Here is a 19,155-nt window from a genome sequence, read left to right on the forward strand (position 1 = left end):
TGGAGTAAAGTAGCAGGTTCCCTTTTCAGTAGACACCTCCTGTCTGCTGTTGGAACACATCAATTGTATCTTCATCCTCCATTTCCAACTGTGCAGGTGTGTCTGTTTCATTGATCAGCTGCCCATCAAAGCAGAATCTGATCTGCCTCATTGACAAACCCTGTCGTTCACAATAGGCTTTCATTAGTTTACTAAAGTGGTGTATGCCTCTTAATTCTTAAACTGCACCAGAGAACTATACTGCCTCACCACCTTCAAATTATTGTGATTGTTGTTCTCAGTCTTGACTCCTTCCTTGGGCTTTTCGTAGGCCATGGCAAGCCACAGAGTCTCCTCAGCTGCCACTTGACAAAAGAAGTATCAGGTCCTCACCGAATGAGCACACAGGCAGCACCAGGAGCGGCCTCCTTCATTGCTTTTTAAATTTAGAAAATTCTGTATCATTAATAGTACAAAATTGTCTTTTATACATTTGACAACTTAATTAAAATTTTTCCTCTTTCTATCTTTTTTCCTTTTGTGATTGAATCTTTTTTTAAAAAATAGCAATCATCTATCAAAAGAACTTAATTCTTTCACATTCAGCTAAAGATTGTAATGATCTTTTTCGTAAGCATATTTCAACCTATTTACTTAAACTGAATGAAATTTTAACTTTAGATACTCTTTCTTTCAGTGTTCCTTAAAAAAAAATGCATGTTTTATTATTTTCTATCCAGACATTTCCAGTTTAATCTTGAATTAGAGATTCATGTAAATGTGATTAAATTATTATTTTATAAGTTTTTCCTTTGAAAATTTATTTTATATAATATTTAATTTTATTTAATATAGTTGTTTTAAATACATTCTTTTTTTTAAGAGACATTTTTACCATAAGGCACATGCACTTGCTGGAAAGAGAGAGACAGAAAGTGAGAAGTCACTCCCCCTCAGGGGAGTATGGCCATCTTGCAATCCCTTCTCCTACATTCCAGGGGAGTATGGCCATCTTGCAATCCCTTCTCCTCCATTCTCCTCTCAGGATCTTGGGCATGCATACACATGAGACCTGTGTGAGTTTATGTCACTGGGTCCGGGACTCGGACATGGACAACTACATGAGAGTCTAGCGACATAACCATGACGCCATCTGCTGGTCCCTTTATAAATACATTTTATTTAGCTGGTTATTTATTCTCTGTCAGTCATTCTTTTTATTAATTCAATCCTTTTAAATTTCATAGTTTTTAAATTTCTTAAAATAACAATTTTGTGAAGCCACAATAAACAAAGCAGGTCAGGTCTTTGCTCACTGAATCTCATATTATAATGTAAATCTAAGTGTAATGAAGTAAATGAGAGTGTGATATAATATCACCAGGGATAAGCAATAATCATATGGAAAAATAGGATAGATTCTCATGACATGTGCAGGACTTTATGGACTGTGGTTTACAGGACTTTGCACATTGGCTAAGGAACAGAACCAGGACTAAGATATGCCCATGGGATTTGTTAGAAGTCAGAATTCAAACTCTAGAAAGACAAAGAAAAGATGCCACTAAGAAAAGTAAGAAAAGGTCCTACCTCTTCCACTATTGGGCCCTATGAAAACCAGCATGATCACACAAAGAATAGGTACAGGAATAACAATTGAATCTTGGCCCTGACATGGTTCAATAATGAGTCAAGTAGATCAATAAGTGTTGGTGCATGGTGTGGCCTAGGGTCTGAGTCACCCCTGCATCAGGCTGGCTGCCTGTTCTCTCAACAGCCTGGCTTCTCTCTTAGGCTCTTCATTCCTCGTTCTTTTCCTTCATTAGCTGAAGCTGGCCTTCTTTTTACACTATTCTTACCTTTACCATAGTGAATTCTAAACTTTTTTGGCTGTGTTTAAGAGTCAAAGACTATGTAAGAAATATGTTTTACATCGACATCCAACATGTGGACATGTGTAAATACACACACACACACACACGAACATACATAAAGAGTATGATGACATGACCTTTTTATTTACCAGAGAGTGCATGTGTTCAACCAGAGAAAGCTATATAGCTTACTGCAGTCATTAACTAGGTATTTTTTAATTTCAAGAAAATCAGTTTTAGCTTTAATAAATCAAAATGTTTAAATACTAAGAGAGATTTATTTACAACTTAAAGCCAGGAAACAGGTCAGGATTCTGTTCAAAGAGTAGGTACACGAACCTATTGGCAGCTCAAAACAAGACAAAAACCCTTAAATCTGGATAACAAAGCATAGAAGAAAATCTGCAATGTTTTCGTCAAAAGTCATAAGATTCTATTTCACCAGTTCAGTCTCATGTACTTAATCTATCTTTTGTTGTGGTTTGATCTTCTCATTAAAATTCTGGAAATAACATTTGACTCCAGACTTGTCCCTACCATTAAGTTGGCCATTTTCTTAGTTGTTTTTTGAACTCTTATTTCTGTGTGTCTGTATTTAGTTTTCCTGGTATAGCACTCCCTTTGAAACTTCTTGGAGAGCTGATCTGGTGTTGGTAAATTCTTTCAGGTTTTGTTTATCTGAGAATGCTCTTGTCTTTTCTTCCCATATGAAGGATAATCTTGCTGGGTACAGTATTCTTGGTTGAAATTGTTTCTACCTTAACACTTTAGAAATATTTTCCCATTCTTTCCTTGTTCACATTGTTTCTGATGAGAGATCTGCTGTTAGCTTGATGGGATATCCTTTGTTGGTAACTTGTCTCTCTCATCAATTGCATTATTTTGTCTTTGTCTGTGGTTTTGGTCAGTCTGGCTATAATGTGTCTTGGAGAAGAACTTCTTGGGTTGATTCTATTGGGGGTCCTTTGTACTTCTTGGGACTGGATCTTTGAATGCCTCTCTAGGTTTCTAAAGTCCTCTTCCAGGATTTCATGGAATATATTATCATTATATATTATCAATATATTATATTATATAATGTATTATCAATATATTATTAGTCTCTTCACCTTCTGGGATACCAATTGTCCAGATATTTGGATTTTTAATGGTATCTAGTATTTCTCATATATTGTTCTCATTTTGGGGGGGCTATTTTCTCAGTCTTCATGGCAAATTTTTCTAGGCCAGTGATTCTGTCTTCTACATCTGAGATTTGATCCTCTGTATGATCTAGTCTATTTTTAATACTTTCAAGGGAGGTTTTGATATCCTGTAACACAGCCTTCATATTTAACAGCTTCATTGATTCTTTTTTACTTTTTCAGATCGTGCAAGAACTTTTTCACCTCCTGAAAATCATCAGCTCTTTTCTCCTGTCTTCTGAAGTTCTTTGTCTCTCTTCTTTTGCATCTCTGTTTGCTTTGTCACTATGAATATTCAAAATTATTTATCTGACATTTCTGTGAGTTCCATTGTACTGTCTGTGGATGATGAGGAGCTATTCTTTTCCCTTGGAGGACAGGTATTTTCTGGCTTTCTAGTATTTCTTGTACCTCTGCAGTAATTTCTGGTCATCTGATGGGTTGTGTGTTTCTTCCTAATTCTTGAAGTTCAATCTGAGCATTGAGAGGCATGCTGGAGCAGGTGATCTGCAATCTTTCTTCCATTCCATTTTTAAATCTTGTGTGTCAGATGCAGTGGAAACTGAGGAATATTCTGATCCTATTAGTAATCAGATTTTTTCAATACTATTCACTTAGACTTGTCAAGATACTCTGAGCATGAAGGTTGAGCAGCCAAGAGATGAGTTTAAAAAAAAAAAGAAAAAAGAAAAAAATAGGAAAAGAAAAGAGAAGAATAGGAAAGAAGAAAAAGAGAAAAAGACAATAAAAATTTTTATATTTTAATTTTGAAAGGCAAAAAAAAATGAAAACCACGTGGCATGCGTTCACAGATGAAGTTCAGAACTTTCAAGGGAGGTTTTGATTTCCTATATTACAGCCTTCATCTCTAACACCTCATCTCAGAATGAGCCTGGGTTTGTGCCTCTCCTAAATGGGAAGGAGGAAAGGCACAAATCAGCAAAATCAAGGAGGGGCTTGAGAGCCCAGAGAATACTTTACCTTAAAAAAAAGAGAGAGACACAGGGAGACAGAGAGAGACAGAGATGGAGAAAAAGATACAAAGGTTGCCCTACCAATCTATAAATGAATCTAGAGGAAGAATTCTCAGCAGAAAATCTTCATTTTTAGTTTCTTTCTACACCTAAACTTACCACTTGTGTGAGATCTGGATTTGTCATTTGGAGTTGTTTCCACAAAGACTACACAAATTCTTTATCAGTCTGACACAGAGCCAGCTCCTCCTCTACCGAGATGCCCTCTAGCCGCCTGGACCCCATGAGCGCGCTGAAGAGGAGACCATGAGCCATAACTGCCTGCACTGGCCTTTACCGCCCCCCGCCCCTGGATACTTCTTCGCCCTGCCAGAATATATTACTTTTGTCTGACACGAACTCCCACGCTGCATTGGCAAGACCAAAGGTCTTGCAGCACACTGCGTGTACCTCAGGTCCCCACCTAACACGTGGGGACTGAGGACCCAACTGTCACACTTGGGGCGGAGGGAGCAGGGATAATGGCAGCAAGCTACCCTGGCTATGGCTATTAATGGGTCAAGTTTTCTCTTGGAAACTCCACCTCCCCATCCCCATCACAGCAGAGCCAAGAGCGCTGGACTGCCCGTGCACCAGTATTTTCATGTCTCTGGCTGTTCATTCTTTAATTTTCCTGTAACAGGACTTTCTTCAGAGTTTCCTGAAGAGTTGGTCTGGTGTTGGAAAATTCTTTCAGGTTTCTTTGTCTGAGAAGACTTTAATCTTTATATATATATATATATATAATTCTTAATATATATATATTAAGAATAATCTTGCTGGATATAATAATCTTGGTTGAAATTGTTTCTCTCTTAGCACTTTCAATATGTCTTCCCATTCTTTCCTTGCTTGCATTGTTTCTGTTGAGAGGTCCAGTGTTAGCCTGATGGGTGACCTTTGTAAGTCACTTGTCGTTTCTCTCTTGGTAATTTTAGTATTTTGTCTTTATCTTTGGTCTTGGCCAGTCTAGCTAAGATATGCCTTGGGGAAGATCTTCTGGTTGATTCTATTTGGAGTCCATATTTCCTGAGTTTGGATGTGTGAGTGCTTCTCTAGACTCAGGAAGTATTTCATGGAATAGATTTTCCATGCCCTTATTCATTTTTTCACCTTCTGGGATAGTTATTATTTGGATATTAATGGAGTCTAGTGTTCCTCATATATTATCCTCATTTTTTTTGTTATTTAATCTATCTTTGCAGTGTTTTTTCCTAGGTCAGAGTTTTTTTGGTTTTTCTTTGGAGAGATTTTTCGCCATAGGGCGCGTGCACTCGCCAGACAGACAGAGAGAGACATAGAGACAGAAAGCGAGAAATCACCCCCCAGGGGGGATGGTCACGTCGCAATCCCTTCTCCTCCATTCTCCTCTCAGGATCTTGGGCACGCACGCACATGCGCCCGGCGTGAGTTCTAAGCCACCGGGTCCGAGATGCAAACCGCGGTCGACTACGTGGGAGCCCAGTGACATAGCCATTACGCTAACTGCTGGTTCCCCTAGGTCAGAGTTTTTATCTTCTATGTTGAAGGTTCAATCTTCAGCATGGTCTAATCGACTTTTAATACTTTTGAGAGAGTTTTTGATTTCTTGTATTACAGCCTTGATCTTTAATAGTTCCATCTGATTCTTTCTTAGAGTGTCCATTTCTTCTTTCATATCATGGAAGGACTTCCTAATCCCCCATAGTTCATTCTCTCTTTTCTAACTCATAGAGTTTTGTCACCATGAATGTTCTAGATTCTAAATTCTTTCTCTGACATTTTGGTAATATCTTCTATTTTTTCAAGAGAAGGAGCAGAGTGGGAATCAGCAGTTAGCGTAATGGCTATGTCGCTGGGCTCCCACGTAGTCGACCGTGGTTCGCATCCCGGACCCGGTGGCGTAAAACTCACGCCGGGCGCATGTGTGTACGTGCCCAAGATTCCAAGAGGAGAATGGAGGAGAAGGGATTGCGGTGTGACCCTTCCCCCTGGGGGGGTGATTTCTCGGTTTCTGCCTCTATGTCTCTCTCTGTCTGTCTGGTGAGCGCGTGCGCCCTATAGCGGAAATCTCTCAAAAAAAAAAAAAAAACAAAACAAAAAGAGAAGGAGCAGAGTTACTGTGTCCTTTTGATAGAGACATATTTCCTGGTTTATTCAGACCTGAGGCTCTTATTCTACTTCTAGCCATTGGAATATGTATTCAGTTTTGGATAACTTTTTGGAGAATGTTTCTTTGACCGGGAAGAAGTATACTTCCCTTTGGCTGTGGACTGATGTGTGCTGAAATCTCTCTTCTGCTGTGTTTAGCAATGTGGTCCCCATGGAAGGAGTCTTCTACTCAGGTGTCTTACTGACAGGAGGGGGCTATCAGGTTGAGGGAGCTGGAACTGGGGTCAGGGGCTAGAGACTGGCCTTGCCCAGTGTCTTTTAGGGCAGGGGTCAGGAGATGAAAGCCCTTACGTGCACTAATTCTATGAACTTCCCTTTTATGTCTGCTTTTGCAGTGTCCCATATTGTGGAAACTTGTATACTGATTATTATTTGTTTCCATAAATCTTTTTATTTTAGTCTTAATCTCTACAGTGGCATGAAGTCATTTAGAAGTAGGTTATTTAGTTTCCATATATTTGTGTATTTTTGAAAAAGCTTTTCCTGAGATAAATATCAAGATTAATTCTATCATGGTCAGAGAAGATGCTGGATATAGTTCCTATGCCTTTGAACGTGTAAAGGTTCTGTGCCCTATCATGTGGTCAATTTTTGAAAAAATATCATGCAGGGCTCAAAAAAACTGTGTTTACTGGTTTTGGGGTGTAAAGTTCTATAGATGTCTGTCAAGTCCCTCTGATTTATGGTATCATTTAGGTCCTGAATCTTTTTCCTTATTTTTTTCTCATTGATCTGTCTGAAGTAGATAATGGGGTATTGAGATTTCCAACAATTATTGTGTTACAGTCTATCTCTCCTTTTAGATCTAGTAGTCTTTTTTTTTTTTTTTTACATATTTGGGTACTCCTGAGTTGGGTGCATAGATATTTATAAGCATTATATCTTCTTGATAAATTAGTCCTTTAACTACTATATAATGCTCTTCTTTGTCTCTTCTTACAATTTTTGTCTCAAAGCCTATTTTGCCCAAAATCAGTATAGCGACTCCTGTGATTTTTGGTTTCCATTGACATGGAATACTTTTTTCCAGCCTTTCACTTTTAATTTCTGTATGTCTTTATCCATGAGGATGGGTTTCTTGTAGACAGCAGATGTAGGGTTTCTGATTTTTAATCCGTTCAGCTAGTCGGTGTCTCTGGATCAGAGAATTTAATCCATTGACATTCAACCTTGTTATAGATATTTTCAGATTTGTCCCTACTGTTAAGTTGGCTATATTCTTGGTTGTTGTTGGTTCTCTTATTTCTGTCTGCCTTTAGTTTACTTGGTATAGTACTCCTTTCAGAATTTCTTAAAGAGCTGGTCTGGAGTTGGTAAATTCTTTAAGGTTTTATTTATTTGAGAACATTTTTATCTTCTTTTTTCATATGAAGGATAAACTTGCTGGGTATGGTATTTTTGGTTGAAATTGTTTTTCATTTAACACTTTGAATATATCTCCCCATTTTTTTCCTTGTTTGTATTGTATCCAGTGAGAGGTCCAGTTTTAGCCTGATGGGATAGCCTTTGTAAGTGATTTGACGTTTCTCTCTTGCCAATCTTAGTATCTTGTTTTGTCTGTGATTTTGGCCAATCTAGCTATGATGTGCAGTGGAGAGAATCTTCTTGGATTGATTCTATTTTGGGTTCTTTGTATTTCTTGATTCTAAATGTCTGAGTGCCTCTTTATACCTGGGAAGTTTTTTTCCTGGATTTCATGGAATAGATTATCAATGCCTTTATTAGTTTCTTCACATTCTGGGATACCAATTATTCAGATGTTTGGGTGTTTCCTGACATCTAGTATTTCTCATATATTATCCTTAGTTTTCTTGGTTGTTTTCTCAGTATTTTTGACAATTTTTACTAGATCAGATGTCTTGTCTTTTATTTCAGAGATTCCATCTTCTGAATGGTCTAACCTAACCTGCTTTTAATACTTTCTTTTTTTTTTTTTTGAAGGTTTCAAATGTACTTTACTTCTTCAATAATGCCATATTTTAATGAGTAGGTAGTGCTTTTACTTGGCATCAGTTGTAAGTTGGTTTTGAAACAATTCAATATTATAACAGCTGGGATGATTATTGATCTCTTCATTCCTATGGAGTGACTCTGCCAACAGGGGACAGGTTCCATTCTATTCCAATTTGTGTTGCTGTATATGTCCATACAGCAATACAGAAAGTGACTCCACTAACTAATACAGCATTATCATATTCGTCATGAAAATAAGGTGTCCATTTCTGCTGGCTCAGCTTTGCCATTGTTTGCTGAATGCTTTGAACTTGGAGATGACTCAGTGTGTTTATGGCCAGGGGAAACATTGTGAAGCTTAAGATAGAATTGCACCAACTGCAGCTCCAAGTTTGTTGCCTATACTTTCAAGCAAGGTTTTGATTTCCTGTATTTCCAGACTTTGTATCTAAAAGTTTCACTTAATTCTTTTTTATGGTGTTCAATTCTTCTTTCATATAGTGGAAGGACTTTGTCACCTCTTAAATCTCAATGTCTCTTTTCTCTTGCAACTCACAGAATTTCGTTATGATAAATATTCTAAATTCTTTTTCTGACATTTCAGTAATATCCTCTCATTTTCCCCTACACAGATAAATTACTCTGTTGCCTTGTGGGAGATATATTACTTGATTCATTCATCCTTGAGGTTCTTCTTCAATTTTTAGTCACTTGGTAATATATTCACTTTTGACTTATTTGTTGGTGAAGGATTCTGTGACTGTGAGCTCATGTGTTTCCCTTACTGTGAAGTAACGCTGTGCTATTTTCTCCCTTCTATGATGTCCTCCAGTGTGGGAATCACAGGAGAAGTTTTGAAATTGGACTTATTAAGGGGAGTTTCACTCTTTTTACAACCAGTACAATGAGAGGCAAAGAATTCTCTAAAACTCACAATGTTCAGATATTTAGCTACTATGCACCTAGCCTTCTCTAGGCAATGGGTAAGGGCTGAGCAATAAAATAGGAAAGTAAGGTAATAGAAAAAGAAAGTAGGAAACAGAAATAGGAAGAAAAAGCAATTTAAAAAGAAGGAAAGAACTAGAACAAAAAGGAGAAAAAGAAACCAAAAATCACATCACAGAAAGTAAAATTAGATTAAAAATGGAAAACCATGTTGCGTCCTTGCACTGCACGAATGCAAGCAGAGGAAGAGATGGAGATGCCTGGAGATGGAGATGCCTGACAAATTAGCAAGAGAAAAGCACAAGGAAGGGAATAGAAAGCTGTTTAAAAAAGAAAGAGAGGGAAAAAAAAGTTGGACAGAACAGAAAAGAACAAGAGAAAGAGAGAAGCTTTGCCTACCTGACTAGCACTGGAGTCTGGAAGGGAAAGGGAGGCCTTGACTGAGAGGGCTTCACAGCCATGAACCTGAACCCAGAAGGGACAGCAGAGGCAGAGATGGAGATACCTGAAAAGATTCTGTCCTGACTAGCACTGGGGTCTGGACGAAGGAAATCCTGACTAGGGATGCTTCACAGCTGTGAAGCTGAACCCAGAAGGGACAGCAGAGGCAGAGATAGAGATGTCTGGATGGATTCTGTCCTGATTAGCACTGAGGTCTGGAAGCGGGGGGGAGCCTGACTGGAGGAGGGCTTCACAGTCATGAAGCTGAACCCAGAAAGGACAACAAAGGCAGAAATGGAGATGCCTGGACAGATTCTGTCCTGACTAGCACTGGAGTCTGGAAGAGGGGAATCTTGACTGAGAGGAGTTCACAGCTATGAAGCTGAACCCAGAAGGGACAGTAAAGACAGAGATGGAGATGCATGGATGGATTCTATATATGTTATTATTTTTTGTACATTAAATCACTGTATACATGACAGCATACAGAATGAATTTTCCCAGCATGAATATACTGTATCTTAGTTTAGTTAAAGATATCATACCCTTGGTTGGTCTCTGCGGTCTGAAAGTTGACAACTTCTTTGTGACTGGGAGGCTGCTCCCGACAACTCTGCAGTCGTCACCATGCCACAAAATGAATACATTGAATTATATCGTAAACACTATGAATACCATCTGGACTACAATAAGAAAAAGAGAAAGAAGGAAAGTCGGGAGGCTCATGAACATTCAAAGAAGGCAAAAAAAGATGATTGGTCTAAAGGCTAAGCTCTATCATAAACAGCACCATGCTGAGAAAATACAAATGAAAAAGACCATCAAGATGCATGAAAAGAGGAGCACCAAACAGAAGAATGATGAAAAGACACCACAAGAAGCAGTGCCTGCCTATCTGTTGGACAGAGGACAGTCTCAAGTTAAAGTGCTTTCCAATATGATTAAACAAAAACAGAAAGAGAAAGTGGGAAAATGGGAAGTCCCTCTACCCAAAGCTCACACCCAGAGAGAAACAGAAGTATTAACAGTTATTTGAACAGGAAAGAGAAGGAAGAAGGTATGGAAGACGATGGTTTTAAAAGTCTGCTTTGTTGGAGATGGCTTTACTGGAAAACCACCTAAATATGAAAGGTTCATTAGGCCAATGGGCTTACATTTCAAGAAGGCCCACATAACACATCCTGAACTGAAAGCCACCTTTTGCCTGACACTACCTGATGTAAAGAAGAATCCCTCATCCCCACTATATACAACTTTGTGTGTTATTACCAAAGGTACTATCATTGAGGTGAAAGTGAGTGAGTTGGGCCTTGAGACACAAGGAGGCAAGGTTATTTGAGGGAAATATACCCAAGTTACCAACAATCCTGAAAATGATGGATGCATGAATGCTGTTTTACTGGTTTGATAGCAGCTGCATACAAATAACTCCTTGTAATTTTTTTTTCTTTCTTTGGAGAGGTTTTTGCTACAGGGTGCGTGCACTTGCCAGACAGAGAGAGACAGAAAGAGAGAAAGTGAGAAATCACCCCCCGGGTGGATGGCCACGCCGCAATCCCTTCTCCTCCATTCTCCTCTTGGGATCCTGGGCACGCACACGCGCCCTGAGTGAGTTTAAGCCACCGGGTCCAGGACTCAAACTGCGGTCAACTACGTGGGAGTCCAGCAACATAGCCATTACGCTAACTGCTGGTCCCACTCCTTGTAATTTTTGAAGATGATACACCAATTTGGAAAACCATCATGACTGATGTTTCTGAGTATAGCCAGTCTTACATGTCTGCAGTCATCAAAAGATTATTTATTAAATTTTACAAAAACATTAAAGTGGCCTGGTTTTACACACACACACAAAAAAGATATCATACCCTTTATCATCAACAGATAATTTTTCATTTTTGTAACCCTTAAATATTTTCTTTCTTTCTTTTTCCCCTTGATTCCTTTCCTCTCATCCTACCTATGTCCCACCATCCTCCCACACTGTCTCCAGTATGCACACAGGTTCTCCAAGTTTTTATATCTTCCAATATTTCAGTTTCTGCCATAGAATACAGACATTTTGTATATATCATGTGGGGCATACAATGTCTCTCTCTCATCATTGGGCTTGCTTTGATTGGCAGTGAATTTTCTGTATTCATCCACTTTCTATCAAATGTCAGGGTATTGTAGTTTTGAGTAGTATACCATAATGTATATGTGTCACATTTTTCAATCCATTCATCTGTTCTTGGATATTTGTGCTGATTTCATGTCTTAGCAATTGTGAATAATGCCACAATAAACATAGATGTGGAAGTACTTTTCAAACTGACTGTGTTCCTATCCTTTGAGTAGATACCCAGCAGTGGAATTGTTGTAACATATGGCAGTTTTATTTGTAGGTCTCTGAGGAACCTCCATAATGTTCTCCATAGTGGTTATACTAATTTACATTCCCACCTACAATGTAGGGGTTTTCACTTTCACTACAGCTTCTCTAGCATTTATATTGTTTATTTTTTTAATTGGCCATTATGACTGTGGTTAGGTGGTATTTCATTGTGGTTTTGATTTACATCTCCTAGATGATAGGAGATACTGAGCATTTGTCATCTACTTTCTGGCTGCTCATATGTCTTCCTTAAAGAGTTGTCTGTTCAGCTCAGTTGCCCATCTTTTAATTGGGTTGATCATAATTTTTTTTCTGGTAAACTTATTGAGTTCCCTGTTATTCTGGTTATTAGTTCCTTATCTGAAATTTGGAAATTTCTTGAATACAAAATGAAAGTGGTAGCATTTCAATTATGTGAGTAGTGCCCTTTTGGGTGAAAATTAGTAATGCTTCTGTTCTTTCTCCTAGGAGTTATGATCTCTACATGAAACCAAAGAATGATACAAGAATTTCTGAATTTCTTCTGCTTGGACTTTCAGAGGAACCAAAGTTGCAACCCCTTATGTTTGGGCTTTTCCTCTCTATGTACCTGATCACTGTAGTTGGAAACCTGCTCATCATCCTGGCCACCATTACAGACTCTCAGCTGCACACACCCATGTACTTCTTCCTCTCTAATCTGTCTTTTGTAGACATCTGCTTCACCTCTACCACTGTCCCAAAGATGCTGGTGAATATACAGACACAAAGCAAAGTCATAACCTATGCAGGCTGCATCACCCAGATGTACTTTTTCCTATTGCTTGCAGTGTTTGACATGTTCCTGCTCACCGTGATGGCCTATGACCGGTATGTGGCCATCTGTCACCCCCTGCACTACACAGTCATTATGAACCCCCAGCTCTGTGTGTTACTTGTTATGGTGTCCTGGCTCATGAGTGTCCTGAATTCCTTGTTACAAAGCTTAATGGTTTTATGGCTATCCTTCTGTACACATGTGGAAATACCCCACTTTTTTTGTGAACTTAATCAGGTGGTCCACCTTGCCTGTTCTGACACCTTTCTTAATGACATGGTGATCTACGTTACAGCTGTGCTGCTGGGTGGCGGTCCCCCCAGTGGGATCCTTTATTCTTACTCTAAGATAGTCTCTGCCATACATGCAATCTCATCAGCCGAGGGAAAGTATAAAGCTTTTTCCACCTGTGCATCTCACCTCTCAGTTGTATCCTTGTTTTATTGTACAAGTATAGGTGTATACATTAGTTCTGCTGCTACCCACAACTCACAGTCAAGTGCAACAGCTTCAGTGTTATATGCTGTGGTCACACCCATGCTGAACCCCTTCATCTACAGTCTGAGGAATAAAGACATAAAAAGGGCTCTGAGAAGATTCTTTGGGAGGGAACTTATTAAAGGATCAACTGTACTGGGACTGAAGACATGCCCTCCTTAGCAGGATTCAAAGTAGAACTAGAAATGGAATAAATCTGAGGAGATTATGGAAACAGAACTGTTCCTTTTTTTACCTTCTGGAGCTTCTATGACATTGATTTCAACTTCTTCATATAAGTTAAGTATCTCACCTTACTAAGTTTTCAGATATGCCTGATACCAAGTCAAGTTTTTCCTTAGCCCATTTTTCTGTTTGCATAAGTTAATATTACCCATTGATCAGAAATATGTAGAAATTCCCACTCATTTCATGTAGCTAAATGGGTTTTGTAGAAATAATTTCTTCCCCAAGATAGTTACTGAGTAATTTTTTCTTTTGTTCAATTAAAAAAAATTCACATATTGTAGTTCTGTTCTGGGGGCAAAATAAAGTCTTTGGGAACTAAGAACTTTTATATAATTTTACAGTAGGTGAAAATCTGAGACCACAGTTTTTCAATTTTGTGCCCACCATTGATTAGTATATTTCTGCATCCAATGTTCTTCCTTTTTGTATACAGTTAATCAATTTTCTTTATAAATTGCCATTGGGTTTATTATTTTCTTTTCATACAACATATTTTTTATTTACTGTTCAACACTGTTGACATCTTTACAGCATACAAAATGGTTTTTCCCAGCATGAATATAGTGCAAATTAGTCAATGTAGATATTGCCATGCACATTATCATCAACAGATAACTTTTCATTTTTGACCGAAACAAAAATGCACAGTTTTTTCTCTTTAAGATTATATTTCTTCATCATCAGCAGTTGGAGTAATGGTTATGTCGTTGGACTCCCACGTAGTCTACTGCGGTTCATGTCCCGGAACTGGTGGCTTAAACTCACACCGAGCATGTGTGCATGCATGCCCAAGATCTCAAGAGGAGAATGGAGGATAAGGGATTGCGGAGTGGCCATTCCCCTGGGGGGTGATTTCTCACTTTCTGTTTCTGTCTTTCTGGTGAGCACACATGTCCTATAACAAAAACCTCTCCAAAAAAGATAAAAGTTTCTATTTCTTCTTCAGCCAGTGTCCACAGTGTCTACATAGTCACTGACAGAAATAGATAATTATTTACATGGCTTCAAGTGCAGCGTTCATGGAAAGATAAATGTGAATAAATGGCTTGTGTTTGTATGACCTTGGAGCAGAAGTTCATTTAAATATGATGATGCCAATTTAAAATTATATATCATATTACTATGCAAAATATTTTTCATTATGTATATCCACTTATTCAAGCATGGAATATTGTCCATCAATAAAGAAGAATATTTATTGCAGTGTAGTACAAGTTGATTTGTTTTCTCCTTTATTATGGATTTATCTTCCTGTTTCTGCTTGAAAATTTCCAGATCTGACTACATGTAGACTACTTCCATTGTTTAAAATTAAATAATTTAGCAAAACTTTGTCAAAATCATCAAATGAGCAGTAAGTAAAAATATCAATATCATCTATTTTGTATATTTTTTATGCTCAAAAATCTTTTCTAGCTTCATGATCAAAATGTTCCTCACATGTAATCTTGAATTCCTGTCTAGTCATGTGATTCAGGGTGTCTTCTTTTCTTCCACCAACAGGCTTATCTTTTTAACTTCTTCTGGGTACTAGGAACAAAATTGAAGTAGAGTTACTCTTGTCAATTTTCAAAAAAAAAACTTGTGTAATAGAAAATAATACAAATCAGAGATAAAGAAAATTGAGATTAGTAGAATGGTAACAAAAAAATTCAACCAGGCCATCTGCTGGCTTAGTGAAAAAAAAAAAAAAAGACATTACATCTGATGCCACACAAATATAAAGGATCTAAATGATCATTTTGAGCAATTAACTACCAACAAACTGGATAACATAGAAAAGAGGGATGAATTTCTGGACACATGCAACCTATCAAGATTACTGTATGATAAAGTTTCCTGAAAAATCTACAAATTGAATAACCGTATAACCTAGCAATTCCACTCTTAGGTATCTACCTGGAGTATAGGAAAACCCTCAGTCAGAAAAATATTTGCACATCCATGTTTATTGCAGCATTATCGACAATTGTTAGGACATGGAATCAACCCAAATGTCCAAAAATAAACAAGGAAATTTTTAAAATGTGGCATATCTACTCCATAAAATGCTACTAAGCCATAAAAAAAATGAGAACTTGACATTTGATATAAAGAGGACAAATATGGAAGACTTAATGCTAAGTGAAGCAAGCCAAACTATGAAACACAGGCTTTATATGTCCCCTCTCAAAATCTACTGAATGCTAGGACCAGTAAGTGGCATGGTAGTTAAGGCATTGGACACTCCCACATGGCCGACCATGGTTCAAGTCCCAGACCTAGTGGTGCTTTCTCTCTCTCTCTCTCTCTCTCTCTCTCTCTCTCTCTCTCTCTCTCTCTCTCTCTCTCTCTCTCTCTCTCTCTCTCTCTCTTTCTCTGATCAAATTAAAATAAATGGATGAATAAATAAAGTTAAATAATTCTTTTTAAAAATCTACTGAATGCCTGTGCTCTATAGCAGAAACTAAAATATTGGAGGATGTAATAACAGGGAGGGCAACTTTAAATAATAGAGATAGTATGGGGCAGTGAAGAGAGGTGGATAATAGGGGAGGGAGGGCAACAGGGAGAAAGATGAACAATTGTTTCATGGACACAAAAATGAAAAGTTGTTTGCTAATGATGAGGTATATGGTAATGTCTTTGTCTTGAGTGATATGCACTGTATGAATGCTGGAAAAAAGCATATACACTGTAAAAGTGTACAGCTATCATATATATATATGGATGTATATATTTGAAATACTATGAAGATTTCTCAGAAATATAAAAATACTACCATATCATGCATCAATTCCACTAACTGCTAAATATTCGATGGAAATGAAATTACTATGTTGAAGAAAAGTCTCCACTCCCATGATTTTTTTTGTTTTTTTAAAGAATTATTTTATTTATTTGCTTATTTTTTAACTTGACCAGAGAGAGACAGAGAAACAGAGAGAGAGAGGAAGTGAGAAAGCAAGCCACCAGTTCCGGGAATTGAACCGACATGGATCATGTGGGAGTCAAGCAGCCCCAATCACCACGCCACCTGCCAGCTCCATCCACTCCCATGTTTATTGAAGCAGTATTCCCAAGAGCCATGATATGATTCCCAAGAGCCAAGATACAATTTTTAAACTATGCTTTAGATTAAAAATATTTTACCCAGAATATACAGGAAAGTCAGGCGGTTTACCTGAAAAAAAAAAATCAATCCAATTAAAAGATAGGAAGATAGAAGATCAGACAACTCTCCAGGGAAGACATACAAACAGCCAAAAAGCATATGAAAAAGTGCTCAAGAGTTCCAGACACCAGGTGGCCTGAGGCTCCAGGCCCAACCACCCAACCTTCATACACCCCCACCCCTACTCCTCTTTGGACCTCAGGTTGGTGCGTGGGACCGTAAGACAAACTCTCACCCCACCCCACCTGCAAACACGATCCAGCTGGCCAGCAGTTCCAGACACCAGGCAGCCTGAGGCTGCAGGCCCGACCGCCCCAGACCTTCGTGCATCCCCACCCCTACTCCTCTTTGGACCTCAGGTTGGTGCGTGGGACCGTAAGACAAACTCTCACCCCACCCCACCTGCAAACCAGATCGAGCCAGTCAGCAGTTCCGGACACCAGGTGGTCTGTGCCTACAGGCCCACCTGCCCAGGAATTGTCACTCATCCTCAGGCCCTTCCCCACTTACCTTTGGACTCTCTGAATTTTAGTGATTTAAATAGCATGCAGTGCGCATTGCAAGCCATGTGATTTCTTGTTTTGTTTTGTTTTGTTTTGTTTTGTTTTGTTTTGTTTTGTTTTTGGCTCGTGAGGTGTTGTTTATTAGGTCAGTTGGAGGCTCACCACTCCTTAGAAACAGGGAGGACTTTGGGCCGTCCAAGACTAGTAGCAATGGTAATGGTAACTAGTAGTTAATGGTAATGGTGAACTACAGGTAGGCCAACCACTAGAGAAATCATCAATTTTCTAATTCTGTACAACTTTTAACACTCAACGATACCTTAAATAAGTTAGGAAGCAACATATAGATTACCTGATGACTAGGAACAATCACAGAGGCTCAAGAAGTATGAGCAACCAATAAATGGCCTCTCTCTCAAGGGAAATCATCAAGCCTACATCACCCACAGACAATACAATGGATGTCATGGACATGTCTGATAAGAAGCTCAGAATATTTGTAGTGACCAAACTAACTGAGATGGAAGAGAAAAGAGACAAGGAGCTCCAGGAGATGAGGAAGTCCTTTCATGACTTGAAAGAAGAAACGGATACCTTAAACAAGAACCAGATGGAACTTCTAGGGTTGAAGAATGTGATACAAGAAATCAAAACCTCCCTTGAAAGTATTAAAAGTAGGTTAGATCAGGTGAAAAAGCGAATCTCTAACATAGAAGACAAAACATTGAACCTAGATAAAAGCATCAAGAAGATTGAGAAAACAACCATGAAAAATAAGGATAATATATGAGGAATACTGGATACCATCAAGCTCCCCAACATAATTGGTATCCCAGAAGAGGAAGAAAATAATAAGGGCCTAGATAATTTATTCCATGAAATGAAAACTTTCCAAACCTAGAAAGTCATTCAAATATCCAGATCCAAGAAATACATAGGATCCCAAGTGGAATCAACCCAAGAAGCTCCTCTCCAAGGCAAATCATACTCAGACTGGCAAAAACAACAAACAAAGACAAGATACTAAAGTTGGCAAGAGGGAAACATCAAGTTACTTACAAAGGTCATCCCATCAGGCTAACATTGGATCTATCGGCAGGAACAATGCAGGCAAGGAAAGAATGGGGAAACATAGTCAAAGTGTTGAGTGAAAAACAATTTCAACCAAGAATACTATACCTGGAAAGATTATCTTTCATATGGGGAAAAAAGATAAAAAACATTCTCGGATAAACAAAATTTGAAGGAATTTACCAACTCCAGACCAGCTCTTCAAGAGGTTCTGAAGGGAGTACTATACCAGGAAAACTAAAAAGTCAGACAGAGAGTTATATGAGAACAAAAAGCAATAAAGGAAATGGCTCACTTAACGATAAGATCAGGTACGGAAATATCAATAATTACATTGAATGTCAATTCTCCAATTAAGAGACATAGACTGGCTGAATGGATTAAAAAAACAGAAACCCTCTATCTGTTGCCTCCAAGAAACTCACCTTATAAATGCCCGCTTTCTCCACTCCTTTTCAATATAGTACTGGAAGACCTCGCCAATGCAATGAGAAAAGAGGAAAAAATAAAGGGCATCCAAATAGGAAAAGAAGAGGTGAAACTCTCTCTATTCACAGATGACATAATTGTGTACATAGAAGACCCAATGATTTCCATGAAAAAATTTCTGGAAGTAATGCATGAATACAGTAAAGATGCAGGATACAAAATTAATATACAGAAATCTATAGCATTTCTATATACAAACAACAGGCAGACGGAGATTCCATTTACCATAGCCACCAAAAGTATAAGATACTTAGGGATAAATCTAACTAAAGAAGTTAAAGGCCTCCACAAGGAAAACTATGAGAAGCTAAAAAAAGAAATTGAAAATGACACAAAAAAAGTGGAAGGACATCCCATGTTCCTGGATTGGAAGAATTAATATAGCCAAAATGGCAATTCTACCCAAATTAATCTACCTATTTAATGCAATGCCAATCAAAGTACCAGACACATTCTTCACAGATCTAGAAAAGACAATCATAAAATTCATCTGGAATAA

The 19,155-nt window shown here is 38.2% G+C and overlaps 1 protein-coding gene and 3 pseudogenes across 1 annotated transcript; 2 read left to right on the forward strand and 2 right to left on the reverse strand.

Moving 5' to 3' along the window:
* Nucleotides 1–315, reverse strand: LOC102501088 (small ubiquitin-related modifier 2 pseudogene; annotated as a pseudogene).
* Nucleotides 316–8,262: 7,947 nt separating this feature from the next.
* LOC102501500 (cytochrome c oxidase subunit 7B, mitochondrial pseudogene) lies at nt 8,263–8,504 on the reverse strand (annotated as a pseudogene).
* Nucleotides 8,505–10,167: 1,663 nt separating this feature from the next.
* On the forward strand, nt 10,168–10,948 carry LOC106734734 (ribosome biogenesis protein NSA2 homolog pseudogene; annotated as a pseudogene).
* A 1,453-nt stretch (nt 10,949–12,401) lies between these two features.
* Nucleotides 12,402–13,373, forward strand: LOC102492674 (olfactory receptor 7A17). The gene has a single exon (XM_006147147.1). The coding sequence runs from the start codon at nt 12,402–12,404 to the stop codon at nt 13,371–13,373; it is 972 nt and encodes a 323-aa protein (XP_006147209.1).
* The last annotated feature ends 5,782 nt before the right edge of the window (nt 13,374–19,155 follow it).

The sequence above is a fragment of the Tupaia chinensis genome, unplaced genomic scaffold, assembly GCF_000334495.1.
Source record: "Tupaia chinensis unplaced genomic scaffold, TupChi_1.0 Scaffold000201_1, whole genome shotgun sequence".
NCBI classification, from domain to species: Eukaryota; Metazoa; Chordata; class Mammalia; order Scandentia; family Tupaiidae; genus Tupaia; species Tupaia belangeri.